This window comes from Sebastes fasciatus, chromosome 16, assembly GCF_043250625.1.
Source record: "Sebastes fasciatus isolate fSebFas1 chromosome 16, fSebFas1.pri, whole genome shotgun sequence".
NCBI lineage: Eukaryota > Metazoa > Chordata > Actinopteri > Perciformes > Sebastidae > Sebastes > Sebastes fasciatus.
This window is the reverse complement of record NC_133810.1, coordinates 20,483,928-20,498,648: the sequence shown is the minus strand read 5'-3', so window position 1 is coordinate 20,498,648 and position 14,721 is coordinate 20,483,928. Positions and strand designations below refer to the sequence as shown.

The 14,721-nt window shown below is 38.7% G+C and overlaps 1 protein-coding gene across 1 annotated transcript; it reads right to left on the bottom strand.

The window, feature by feature from the left end:
• Positions 1–1,217: 1,217 nt before the first annotated feature.
• On the bottom strand, positions 1,218–14,592 carry rskrb (ribosomal protein S6 kinase related b). The gene is made up of 13 exons (XM_074610155.1): positions 13,066–14,592; positions 10,623–10,913; positions 10,436–10,519; positions 9,176–9,244; positions 8,625–8,694; positions 6,335–6,442; positions 5,372–5,412; positions 5,106–5,133; positions 4,754–4,843; positions 4,489–4,577; positions 3,575–3,685; positions 3,321–3,434; positions 1,218–2,725 (listed from the first exon to the last, which is right to left on the bottom strand). Exons 1-13 carry the CDS (start codon positions 13,093–13,095, stop codon positions 2,489–2,491), a joined length of 1,362 nt encoding a protein of 453 aa, XP_074466256.1. The 5' UTR covers positions 13,096–14,592; the 3' UTR covers positions 1,218–2,488.
• Positions 14,593–14,721: the final 129 nt, after the last annotated feature.

Here is a 14,721-nt window from a genome sequence, read left to right as displayed (position 1 = left end):
AAAACATGTGCTAATGATTTTTATAGGTAACAACAGGTCTGCCATTTTTTTTTGTTATCCCAATCCATAAAACATTACCCAGGTATTCATAGATGATGATGGTGAATGTAAATTGTATCAAACTCAGTGAACCAATTTGACCTAGAAATAGGCCTATATTTGCTGCGAAAATCTGTTGTTTTTTATAAGAAATTCAAATTAACTAGGACTCAGTATACTCTTGCCGGAGAGGAATTGAGTTCAGTACTGGCCGATCACATATTTTGGTTGTACCCATGTAATCAGCCCTTTAGGAAGTAAGTGGGCCATCTAACGTAATGGATATATTGCTGTTTCTTTGTCCTATGTCCTATTTTTTTTTTTTATTTTTACCATTCTTTTTATTTCTTCTCTTTATTTTCAATACAAAGGTACAATAGAAAACATTCAGCTGATGGCCCCATCCTCCTGATTTTGTTGGGCATCTCCACTTTTCTCTGAAATTTAAAATGCTATAAAATAAAAAATGTTAAGATCATCTGTGTGTTGATATGACAGACTGCAATTTCAGTTTATGTTTTGGCAGGCTTGGTTCTACTGAAATATAATTAATATGGATCTCAGAGTAGACTTTTTACGTAAAATACTGTCTGTGAGTATTCAGATCCTTTATTTGAGTAAAAGATGCAATACTTTAATGTTGAAATACTCTATTACAAGTAAAAGTCCTGCATTTAAAATGTTACATATTAGCCAAATATAGGCTACTTTAATACTAAGTATGGAAGACAAAATGGCCGCCATGAGTGTTAGATTCGTTATTATTTATTTTGGATTACTGATGCATTAACCTGAAACAGTATTTTAAAGCTGGTCAAGGTAAAGCTTATTTTAATTTGATGTACTGTTGGATGGTTTAATGTGCTTTAAAACAAGATATATTTTATATACTGATTCTAAAATATGAAACTGTCAAGTAATTAGTTACTAAAACTGTCAAATAAATGTAGTGACGTAAAAAGTAAAATTCTTACCTCTGAAATGTAGTAAAGTAGAAGTATACATTATCAGTTGTACTTAAGTAAATGTCCACTGCTGGATCGCAAACTGTTAGTTCCTAACCACACATAGGCATGCAATGTTCCTGCAGAAACAATGTGGCGTAACTGATAGGAAAAGTGAAGCAATGCCTCTTTCTTCAAGCCATCTCACGCAAACAAAACATCCAAATCAGCAGGTCGCTGTATACTAAGAGTTTAATAGTCCATCTGTGCTACATGGTTATTACAAAAAATACATCGTTACATAACATATAACACCAAATGGCATCCAAAATAGTCATATAAACTTTATAAAGAGGAATTTATAAATAAGCATTTTTTGTGACAAAAACAAAAGCAAGCTCAGGGTCACATGTGAGGCATTCTGGGTACACGCCAGGGCATACTTTACAAAATCATAATATAATATGATGATCAGGTAAGTGCATGAAGGTGTGATTACTGGCTAGGGTTACAGCAGCCTTAGACAATAGAAAAAGCCCTGCATCTATCAAAATGTTAACAGGAGGTAAACAATACTGTTGTTAATTCAACCCGTACAGTCCCAGCTCAGATCTGCACAGCTGGGCGCCATCTTGGAGTCAAAATCAAGGCTGACTTGGGAAAACCAGCGAGTGCTCCCCTGAGTCGCAAGTTATATATGATTCAAACTAAAGCGGACATTGAAGGCGCAAACATCTTTATCTGATGTTGTGGTGCTTGCATGACCTTGAATAGTAGAGGAGGAGAGACGTTACTACAGCTTAAGAATTTAAGCAAGTTAGGGAAAGGTTGTATCGCAGCATAAATAAAGGTACAGAATAGGTTTTATAGTAAAGATCACAGCATAATCACTCAGAAAATGAGGCTTCGTTCATCCGCTTCTGCCAATACGGTTTCATAATCATGCAACATGAAAATAAAGGCAGAAGTTCAGAAATACACTCATATTCTTGAGGGGGGTTGAATGGATTTCTACTTGACTACATAAAACTTGCTGTAAAAAAAAAAAAAAAAACGTTGCGTTGTCTTCAACCAACATGACTTTTCTATGTGGGGTGATAGCAATGTATTAACAGGGCATGACCATGACCAGTCAATTGAAAATTGAAAGTAGATGGACAACAATAGTGCCACCTTTCTTGCACAACTGTTGGGCAAACCCAGTTGGCTTGAAAAGGTGCTCATTGGAGAAAGGCAAACAAGTAAAAAAAGAAAGTGTTCAGTACATCTCAATAAAATCCAACATAAAACTTGCCAATACAAGTGGGGAAGTTTTGTTCTCAAATGGTAATCATTCATTTCTAAGGTCAAATTAAATCATAATCAGCTATTATGGCTTTTACTAAATAAGACATTTTACAAGGTGCACCATACCTGTGCGTGAGGAGAATAAATGTGCAGAAATACATACACGTAGGCCTTTACTTTTAGTGTGTTAGTAACCATACTGTAAACTGTAAAGCACGTCACACAAACACTTCTCTGCGTGAGCCTTTTTCCTGAGCAGGCTTTAGTAGGAGTACTGGGCCGGGGAGCGGCACAGCTGTGTGGGTTTGTGTGTCGGCATCCCACTGTGTGTCCGGCGTGGCGGGAGGGCTGAGGAACGAGTCGTAGTCGAAGCCTTTAAGAGGCTGCAGAGACAAAGTGAGGCCTCGTCGAGCTTTGGCAGCTCGGTCTGGCCTCTCTCTCAGCTCCAGAATCACCTGTGACAGTGACGAGAAAAAAAAAAAAACTTTTCTTGCATTACTGAACATTTCCTCAACAATCTGACTTTTGAACATCCAGACTGTTGCAAGGTGAGGTGCAGGAGAGCAAGGTGAAAAGTCACGAAGAGAAATCATCACACTGGCAGGTAAGTATGCTTGAAAAATAAGGCAGACTTTTATTTTCAGTCTGTAAAAATTCCATCAAACAAAGGAAAAAACACATGGAGGGAAAATCATCCTCTGCATTCAGTTACACTGCTCACCACATGCCTGGTGCTGCTCTTTTTACCACTCTCTTTTCCAAACTCTACTTTCACACATGGTCATATAACCTAACAGCCCGCCTTTCCAGTTCAAACTGGCTTATCAGGCGAGTGCTGCCATCAGCTCAGACTGGAGACACCTGCAGTGAGAACCTGGGAAATCAGAGCACACCTGATTACACTTGGAGCCACTCAGTCCCTGTCAGTCAATTAACCCCTTAACTACCCACATAAGGAAAAACAAAGATAACTGTGATCAACCCCACTTGGCTTTACCAAACAGTTACTGAGGGAGTTGTTGCTTCCTCACACAGACATTCATCAGTTACCTCCACAGGCTGGCGCTGCAGTAGGGCGAGGTCGAAAGTTGTTCCACGGAAGAAGGTTTGGCGTTTGAAACGATCGAGGGTCCTCAGGCGCCGGGAGGGAGTCTTGCACAAAAGCTGGAAAGAGAAATGTGTGTAGGTCATGATACGACATTAAACCATACTGAGCAGTTAGTAGATGTAGTGTATGTAGTCAAGCAGTCTGAAGTGTAGATTTTAATGTTTTGTAGCAATGTGATTAGACTTTGTGTAAATACCTCCGTTATCAGCAAGGCCAGTGGGGAGCTGAGGCAGAGGGGTATTTCATAGGGAAAACTCCTCACTTTCCACAGCATACTGCAGTGGTCTGGTTCTGGAGGCATGGGGAACTGAGGAGAGTTTGAGGTACATGAAGAGAAATAATTAGGGATGCACTGATCCAACTTTTTCAGTCCCGATACCAATAGCGATACCTGAGCTTTGGGTATCAGCCAATACCGAGTACCGATCAGATAACAGTGTTTAATTAATAAGCTGTATGCCTCACTGTGTGGAAGTAACTGACTGGGATCATTCTTTTATGTGTAAGGTAACATCAGGCTTGACTTAAATATTGTTTTCCTAACTTGGTAAAACAAAATATTAAAAATAAATACATAGATATAAATTTACTGAATTGTTATTAATTATTAAAATAATAAATCGTACAGCAGCAACTTGGTAAAAACTCTTCAAAATTAACAGGAATTACAATTCAAGTGTAAACCTTTTTAATTCAGCAACAAATTGGTCAAAACTTACACAGGAATTAAAATTTCAGTATATAATGCATAGAAATGGATTTGATAGATCGGCCCTATTGTCACAGATATCCGATCCAGCTATTTGAGTCAGTATTGGCCCGATATCTGATCCGGTATCATTATCGGTGCATCCCTAGAAATAATTCAGGCTGTTTCAATTTTCAGAAGGCCAGATTTTTGACTTTCACATGGCAAAAGATAAGGCTTCTAATGACTAGATTAAGAAAACAAATTGAGTCCTTTAAATTGTAAAATTACCTCAGGAAGAAAGCATCAAATATACTCTATACATTCTTCTTTTACAGCAAAATTCAATCTCAGCTACATCACTGAATGAATGATTGTGAGTAATGTCTGCAGTACTATTATGCAGGGCAGAAAGAGCTCACCTTCCCAGTAACCAATGAGAAAAGCAGAATTCCCAGCGACCACCAATCAGCTGCATGGTTGTAGGGTCCGCCGCTGAGCACCTCTGGGGCTGCAGAACAGACAGAGCATGCTCACAGAACTGGATGTACTACATCTTTGTACATTCATATATTCACTTCCCAGTATAATAGATTAAAATAAAGCACAAAATGTTGGTCTGTTAATATGTCCTCAGCATCTGCAGATCACTGCATCTGCAGATGTGAAATGTGGAATATTTCTCACCCATATATTGGATGGTTCCACAGATGGTAAAAGCCCTTCCTCCTCTCTCCAGGCGACGGGACAAACCAAAGTCAGCTAGGCGGAGGTGTCCTAGGACAGAACCATTTTCTCTGCATCATTATGCGCATGTGGCATGAGATTCTTTTTACTGATGCAGCTGGTGTAAAATATCTAAATATTCCCATCTAATCTGATCTCATTAATTGGATACAAAAGCTGTTCCCCCTCAGTGCTAACAGATATGCTGTTTGCATTAATGTGCATTGACTGACAAATGTGCACAGTCAGGATGTTCTCTGGAAGGTTCTCCTGCACACCAGAGCTATGCTGCTCTCTGCTGGTTTTTACTCACCATTGTCTGTAAGCAGGATATTCTCCATCTACAAAAACAGTACCAAAAAGACTGAATTAGATACCCATCCATATTAAAAAACATACTAAATTAATCATACTATGAAAAATAATCTTGTAGCAGATTTTCCTTAGCATTAGATTTCGACATTTGACGTTTGACACTTTACTACACTTTATTACTTGTTAAGTAAGGACTGATGTTATCCCACAATCTTTGTTAAAAAGAAATACATTTGTTTGCATTTGGTACCATCCCTGTCTTACCTTCACATCTCTGTGGATGATCCCAAAGTCGTGCAGAAAGCCTGCAAAAAAAACAGCAAAGAAGAATAAAAATATCAAACTCAACTAGAGAACTAAGATGTTTCAAATCCTACCGGCATATTTAAAACCCATGGCACTGCTTAGTCGCTGTGGGAAATCCTTTGAGAGCTCATCTCATTTTAGTCCTCTTTTTATAATTACTTGCAATTAAATACTGTTAGCTATGGGAACTTTCCTGTAGTCACCCCTGATCTAATTAGGATATTAGAGGAGAAAAGTGAGGTGTTTAATATGTAAGTCTGTAATTCTCAAAGTTGGGTCCATGACACTCTGTCAGGGGGTCTGCAAAATAATTTGCTACAAATTTTAAAATTGTGCGGTATCATTGAAAATTGCATATCTACAGATGGGGACCATTTGCACTAATAAAACAAGTATGCTGTGTCCATTACTCTAACCCACATTAGCTTTGGGCCAGTAGAAACTCTGATATGATTGTGACACATTACATCAATCTGTCATGAATCAATCACTTCATTCACTCTAATGCAAATATTCCATTCAAACTTTTCTGAAGTAATATGCTTAAGCACTATGATGTGTTTTGCAACACTGTTATGATAACTTCTGTTATGATTTGTTCAGAGCTTTCCTCCAATGATTTGAATAAGGAGCGACACATTCATTGTTTTAAAGTTGAAGCACTTATTGAAAGTAAGCATGAAATTTTTTAATTTAAAATGTCTGGATTGGCATTAACATGATTCAAATTGAAATGTGTTTCTGCTTATCACTATGAAACAAGTCTGAAATATTTATTTTAATACGTTTTACAATACAAATAGTACCAATATGGCTAGGAGTACAAATGGTATTTAGCATATGCTTAATTACGATTGTTGATTATGATTAATTGTTATGATTATAAGGGGTCTTCTGATGTAAGTATAGTAGCCTACTCACCGAGCGCACATCCCAACTCTGCTGCAAACACTCGCACTGTGTCCTCTGTGAACTGACCAATCATTTGCCAGTAGGTATACAGGTCTCCTGTACTGCAGTAGTCACACACTGTAGGAGGAGAGACATAATTAAAACATGCCTCTGTCATGTAATGTGAGGTGTGAGGGGTGGTGAAGGTCAGTGGGATGTGGAGCACACACTGGTGACAGAAATTAGGAAAGAGGAGTGTAATCTGGAGGTGAGGACAGTGTAAAACTAACTTCCTCTAAGAACCAAACATTTACTGTCGTCTGTTTTTAGCCAGTCTGCTGCCAAAGCACCTAGTTTTGGAAAATAAAGGTAAAAAGTGGATTGGGGTGAATAGTGAATAGGTGTGTGTCTGGAATAATGAACCATCCCTCTCTACTTGGACATAGTAATCTAGCCTCAGGCCTGTGCAATACAGGAGGATGACTTCATATAGTCTTGATTTGCTCCAAATAAGCCCAGTATCTACATTTATGGCTTAATGAATCAGTGATGATTCACTGTGTAAGCAAGCAGGGGCGTCCTCTCTTTTGAATGTGACGCATGTGTTGTTGTTGTTGAGCTGCAGCAGCGTTCAACATCTGGTCCCCGGGCTAACTTTGCACAGGGGGTGGGGTAGCAAACAAACTGGGTCACACTTTCTGAGTCAGTGGCTGATTTAGAAAAAAAAAAGAGTAAATGCTCTGGAGGAGAGGAAAAAGGGGCAAAGCATATATAGGACTCACAGGCAGTGGTAGATTAGGGTTGTAGGGGTTAAAGTCTCTGGCAAAACAACCAGTGGTGGAAGAAGTACTCAGATCATTTACTTAAGTAAAAGTAGAAATACTACAGTCTTAAAATACTCTTTTGCAAGTAAAAGTCTTACATTCAAAATGTTACTGAAGTAAAAGTACTATCAGCAAAATGTACTTTGGCTGCACCCAATTAAAGATTTATCAGGCCATTAAATAGGCGTTATCAGTCGCTATAAGCACCATAGATGTGGGTCAATATGGGCCTACTACATATACTACGTTGTAAAAGTGAAAGTGAAACTTAAAAGCAACACATTCGAACATATAACACTTAGTGAAACGTCACGTTTTGAACACAAACAAAAAGGCTTCTGTAGGTTTAAGCATCAAAACTACAACTTCCTTAGGTTTAGGAAGAAAAAAAAACACTCGGTCAAGTTTAGGGTGAAAACCCTGTGTTGTGTGTCCCATCCATCGTCCCCGGCCTCCACCCCTCATGGAATATCACACTGTCCATACTACAGCGCCGCTTTCGTTTCTGCTTCTGTCATAATTACTACAGTCGCTAGAGGTGGCTGTTGTCTTCTTTTATACCTTCTTTTGGTGATCAACCATGTGAATAGATGATAAAACCTACTAGTGGGTATAGTAGGCCCCTACTGACCCACATCTATGGGGCATATAGGGACTGATAACACCTATTTAATAGCCTGACAACAGTTTATAAATATCAAAATTAATATTATTCATTGTGCAGAATGGCTCCTTTATTATAGTATATGATATTATTCTGTTTTTATCACTAATGAATACATGTCAAAATGTATTTTAATGAGGTTCATCAATGTGGAGCTAATCTGAGATACTTTGTGTACTACTGGGTATATAAGTAGTAAAGTGCTTCATCATATTATACGTTTTTTTTAATGTAAAAATGAACTACTAACTTTAAGTGTCAAATAAATGTAGAGGAGCAAAAGTACTCATTATGCAGAATAATCTATAGTATATTATTGTATTATAATTATTGATGCATTAATGTGTTCATCACTTAAATGTTGCAGCTGGTAAAGGTGATGCTTGTTTTAATGACTTTATATACTGCTAGGTAGTTTAATCTACAATAATACATCATCATTTATTAGTTGATTATATTTTGATTTAATAATATGAATCTGTAAGGTAACTAAAGCTGTCAGATAAATGTAGTGGAGTAAAAAGTACAATATTTACCTCTGAGATGAGTAGAAGTATAAAGTAGTGTAAAATGGAAATACTCAAGTAAAGTACCTCAAAAATTGTACTCAAGTACAGTACTTGAGTAAATGTACTTAGTTACATTCCACCACTGAAAACAACCAGAATAAAAAGACTTAATTGGAGCCTCTTTGTCTCTTGGTCATCATGTTCTGGGTGTTGGGAGTTGGGGAGATTTTGGACAAGACTACCAGTGCTGAGGTGAGAGAAGGTGGAGTGAGGGGTTGCTGGGTAGTAGATCTGGGTTGGTCACTGGTCCCTGGCTGACTCACTAATGTAGAGGTGGCGCTGGGTCTGCCAGCAGTCCTGGAGGTCATGGACAAATGGGTGGCGAACCTGACGCTGCGGGCAAAGGTCCAAGATCAACCTGAAAAATCTCAATTTTGGCCACCGATCAAAGAGAGGTCTACATTTTTCTCTCCAATGGCTCTAACTAGTTTTCCCAGATATGACTTCACTTACAACTTCAGTAACTTCAGGTCTTGTTGGTGAAATTCAAAGACTCAAAATTGGCATGTTTTGAATTAGACATGGTTCAAATTAGACATCACAGGTGCATCATTTTTGCGGAAGAGTGAATAAAAATATCTAAAAGGTTTATCACCTCTCAGAACAATCACAAAATGAGATTTTAATCCATTCGCATTATTATTGTATAAAAAGTGTCTCAGGTATACTGATGACTGATGATGTTGGTTGCTGTATTTACTGTATTTCCAACACCAAGAAATCCTTCAAAGGCATATATTGTCATATATGTCTAAAAATACATTATATTTTCTACAAACTCACAATGATATTAATGCCAGTTCTTAATACCTACCTGGACTATGACTTCTTCTTTTGACTGCTCCAACACCCCGAGTCTTAGAATCTCTGATTTAGGTATGACCTGTCAGACGGCAAAAATACTGAGATGAAACTAGACTACACAGGACTGAAAGGATTTTTTCTTACTATGCACAAAAATATTAATTTTACAATTATAATTATAGTTTACTATAATAATTGCATTGGTGTGTACGTTAAAAGCCTCAATGACTACAGTTAAAACGACATGTCCCGACTTGACGATTAAAAAGAACCTTTGAGTCAACTTCATGGACATCATGGTTTTTGAAAATGTTTTGCCTGCATAAAACATTCTGTATTTTTTTTTACTTTCAATTTTACAGGTCTATAAATAATCACTTCAAATACTAAGTAAAAAATAGTATCAAGTAAAGCATGTGTCAAAACCAACCATCTCATACTGTCTGTCTTTTAACTTTAGCCTATTTGTACATACTAGGGCTGTCAAAGTTAACGCGATAACGCATTAACGCAAATTCGTTTTAATGGCAGTAATTTATTTAACACATTAACGCAATCAATCTTTTGGAGGTTGTACCGGGTTCAGTTTTAAAGCTAGTTAAGATACTGGTATCATATGAAACTAAAAAACCGAAGGAATCCATTGGTGTGCGAAAGAGGAAAAACTGGCATGGCCATATTCAAAGGGGTCCCTTGACCTCTAACCTCAAGATATGTGAATGAAAATGGGTTCTATGGGTACCCACGAGTCTCCACTTTACAGACATGCCCACTTTATGATAATCACATGCAGTTTTGGGACAAGTCATAGTCATTCAGCACACTGACACACTGGCAGCTGTTGAGTTGAGTTGAGGTTGCCATGTTATGATTTGAGCATATTTTTTATGCTAGATGCAGTACCTGTGAGGGTTTCTGGACAATATTTGCCATTGTTTTGTGTTGATAGTTGTTTTCCGATGATAAACATATACATACATTTGCATAAAGCAATCATATTTGCCCACTTCCATGTTGATAAGAGTATTAAATCCGTGATAAATATCGATTTAAGATACATTTTGAACAGATAAAAAAATTTATGATTAATTTGTGATTAATCGCGATTAATCATGGACAATCATGCGATTAATCGTGATTAAATATTTGAATCTATTGACAGCCCTAGTATGTACTACACTATTTTCATGAATGAATAAACTGTCTGTTCATACGTTGCTTTGTTCAATCAAATAAACATTTAAATGTGAGATTCAGACAGAAGACTGACTTTGACAGCATATGTTTTCTGTTTGGTCTTGTCCTTCACTTTCAGAATGGGTCCAAACGAACCTTTGGCGATGTAACTCAACACCTGGTGGAGTGAAAAACAGTGACAGAGGCAGAGAGGCAGAGACATTACCCAATAATATCAAGCCTGACACATTATTGGTGTCTATGTTGGAATTGAGGTCTACCTGAAAGTGTTCGTGCCCAGGCACAGTTCTGTGGGGGAATTCGGGCAGGAACATTGTGATGAACCCCGGCAAACTCCAGTCGGCTCTCAGCTTGCCTGGGCCGACTCCCGCCAACCTCAGGACGTGCTCTGGGATGTCAGGGGCCTTGCCTTGGAGCATTCGATGCTGGCCCAGACGCAGGGCAGGTGGGGCCAGGCGACAGAGGGATGCTGGGATAGACAGACCCATGCTGGAGAGGAAGCCACGCCATCCAGATGAGAAGTCCTCATCCTCCTGCCCTTCAGTGGGCCTCTGTAGGGGGAACAAGGGGACATGGATGCATCAAGAAGCTTTACGGTACAGGTTAGTAGATGGTGCTGCAGGTGCAACACAGTAATATCAGTTAACATGCTTTCTGGGAAGACATTTGCAAAAACCCTGTCATATGAATTTCCTACCAATATCTTAAAGGGCCTCGCTAGCGTTTCTGCATGTTTTAGACAACTCCAGGGACTGTTCACTGGACACAGTGTTGGGGCTGTTTAATGCAATCAACACTTATCAAGGCAGACGTGCACTGCTAAAAGCAACTTTCTTCTTTTACTTGACCTTTTAGGAGTTCGTAGCCCAGAAACTCATGAGCCAACAGTGCTGGCATAAGCTAAGCAGGACAAAGAGAGATCTTTTAAAAATATATTTACATACAATATTTAACAAGAGAAAGTTGCCTAGGCATTGCTTCATATACACACACTGGGGAGCTGCTCAGTGCAAACACATCTCCTCGGCTGTTGGATTACAGTATGTTTCCAACTCTGTAGCTCCACTTGGACACACATGTATTCTGAATAGGGCTGTCAAAGTTAACGTGATAATAACACGTTAACGCAAATTCGTTATAATGCCACTAATTTATTTAACGCATTAACACAATTGATCGCAATCGATCAACGTCATACTAGATTTATTTTAATTTTATTTTCCTTTATTTAACCAGGTTAGTCCCATTGAGATCAAAGATCTCTTTTACAAGGGAGACCTGGCCAAGATAGCAGCAACACAGTTATAGTAAAAGTAAAAGACAACACATAAATTAACAACATTAAAACTTGCTCATATAAAACGCTTGCACACAGACAACCTGGACTGCAGCGATTTCACCAGAGCTTTAAACTCATTCAAGGTAACTAAGTTTTGAAGTTGAAGATCAGATTGTAAATTGAATTATACCCAGAATGCTTTTGTAGATAAACACATACCAATGACTGAGGCGATGAGCACATAAGGATGACCAATTCACAGATTGTCGGGTAGAAGGCTAAATAACGCTCCGAACTTGTACATTTTGGCAGGGAAAAACTGGCATGGCCATTTTCAAAGGGGTCCCTTGACCTCTGACCTCAACATATGTGAATGAAAATGGGTTCTATGGGTACCCACAAGTCTCACCTTTACAGACATGCCTACTTTATGATAATCACATGCAGTTTGGGGCAAGTCATAGTCAAGTCAGCACACTGACACACTGACAGCTGTTGTTGCCTGTTGGGCTGGAGTTTGCCATGTTATGATTTGAGCATATTTTTTATGCTAAATGCAGTACCTGTGAGGGTTTCTGGACAATATTTTTCATTGTTTTGTGTTGTTAATTGATGTCCAATAATAAATATATACATATATTTGCATAAAGCAAGCACATTTGTCCCCTCCCATGTTGATAAGAGTATTAAATATCTGACAAATCGCCCTTTAAGGTACATTTTGAACAAATAAAAAATATGCGATTAATTGTAATTAAATATTTTAATTGATTGACAGACCTAATTCTGAGTGTCCCCAGGGTTTGATTTATTTTTCGATTTTTTGATTCAGAAACCAAAAACGAAAAAACGTTTTTGAATTCCAAATGAATTCCGGATTATCGGATGATACCCAGACGGTCACACACAACCCCCTCTATCTCCCCCTGGGCTGCAAAGCAGATCTGATGCTCTGTGGTGCGAGATGTGTGCAATCAACCATGCAGGATGTTATCATCTTCTGATCCAAATGAAGGGACACACACATCTATAGTCACCCAGCAGAAATAACTGCCATCAATGAGCCTGACATCTGACAAGAGACTGGGCAATGTTACGAATTCATTTGGATATTGTGTTAGACGTCAATAGATTTCAGATACCAATACCGGAAGCGCCTTCAAAATAAAAGTGTAACGATTACAGGTACAAGACAACAGAAAATATTTTAAGGGTTAACATCAAGTATAATATAAATTACTAATGTATCATTACGCAATTTGAATACACTTTCTTCAATATACTGTAGTAGAAAAGACGTTAAAAAACAGCCATCCAGGATTGGCATCGTCGTTGCTACCTGGTGATTTCGTGAAATCATCGCCATGGAAACAGGGAACCTCCACGCGTCACACCTTAGCAACCAGGAATTTCACTCAACTCACCTTCCTGTTTTTACTGCCGTCGGCTCCCATCAGTGTGACAGGACATCAGCACTATTAACTCATCCTGGCACCTCACATTGTGCTGCGCGCCTTCACGGTGGCCTATCAACAGCTTTACGCACAACACACCGACTAATTTAAGGTTTGAAGACGCTAACTTGAAACTCTTTATCAACAATCTGCAGTTGGGCAGGCTATCCGGTGCAAAATGTGATAGATATGGCGACATAAAAACAAGTTAATCCCGAGTATGGGCAACGTCAGCGCAAATCCGCCCACATCTTTGCTATCCAATGAGACAGCAACCTGGTGGAGTTCAGCTCCCCCTGCTGCTCTCTGGAATCACAGCCGCACACATCTATTCTACATACTAAGTGACAATTTATATTTGCATCAGTAGACCTCATAGCCTGGTTTTTAGTTTGCAGGGAAAAATCAAATGCGTGCATCAATAAAATTCAATTCAATTTATTTTTAATAGCGTCAAATCACAACAGAAGTTATCTCGAGACGCTTTATATATAGAGCAGGTCTTAGACCGTACACCATAGTTTAGAGACCCAACAAGATCCAGCAAGCGCGCTGTGGCCAGGAAAATCTCCCCGTTTAGTGGGAAGAAACCAGGAGCAGAACCGGGCTCTGGGTGGGAAGCCATCTGCCGAGACCGAAAACTATGAATGCATCCTATAGTGATGGATCTTCAATCGACCTCTCCGTTCAACTCACTTGTTCTATAAATAAACCAGTGCATGCATAATTTCTGCTGCCTCAACATGATGTCAAGAGCAAATCCACGGGGCAACGTAAAAGGTATATTCATGCATGTTTTGTAGCTCAAGCAGTGAGCCTATACAGTGCTGATTTATGAGCTCCAAGGGAAGGACAGGATGGAGTCAAGTGACATGGGAAATATACAGAACCGAGCCATAATGGCACCTACATCACCCTAACTTGACTTTCTTAACTTTCAATGACTTTTTGTCATTGGATGACAAGAAAACTCAAATCAAGACAAGATTCACACACTAAAGTAAAAACTGGGGCTGTCAAAGTTAACAATATTGCGATAATGCAAATTCGTCTTAACAGCACTAATTTTTGAACGCATTAATACAATCGATCTCTCGGAGGTTGTAGCGGGCTCAGCTTGTCGAAAAGGAGGTTAAAGAACACTCCAAATTTGTGCTAAATTTTGGTGAGGAAAAACTGGCATGGCCATTTTCAAAGGGGTCCCTTGACTTCTGACCTCTAGATATGTGAACGAGAATGGGTTCTATGGGTACCTACGAGTCTCCCCTTTACAGACATGCCCACTTTATGATAATCACATGCAGTTTGTGGCAAGTCATAGTCAAGTCAGCACACTGACCGCTGTTTTTTTTGGGCTTGAGTTTGCCATGTTATGATTTGAGTGTATTTTTTATGCTAAATGCAGTACCTGTGAGGGTTTCTGGACAATATTTGCCATTGTTTTGTGTTAATCGAGTTCCAATAATAAATATATACATACATTTGCATAAAGCAAGCCTATTTGCCCACTAACATGTTGATAAGAGCATTAAATACTTGACAACTCTCCCTTTAAGGTACGTTTTGAACAGATTAAAAATGTGCGATTAATCATGCGATTAAATATTTTAATCCATTGACAGCCCT

Bases quoted from the DNA above. Each gene is read 5' to 3' on its own strand.
- rskrb (XM_074610155.1), bottom strand. From the start codon at position 13,095: ATGGGAGCCGACGGCAGTAAAAACAGGAAG. The intron at 10,914-13,065 runs GTGAGTTGAGTG...TTCCCCCTACAG, and splicing joins ACGGCAGTAAAAACAGGAAG to AGGCCCACTGAAGGGCAGGA. The intron at 10,520-10,622 runs GTAGACCTCAAT...TCACTCCACCAG, and splicing joins CTGGGCACGAACACTTTCAG to GTGTTGAGTTACATCGCCAA.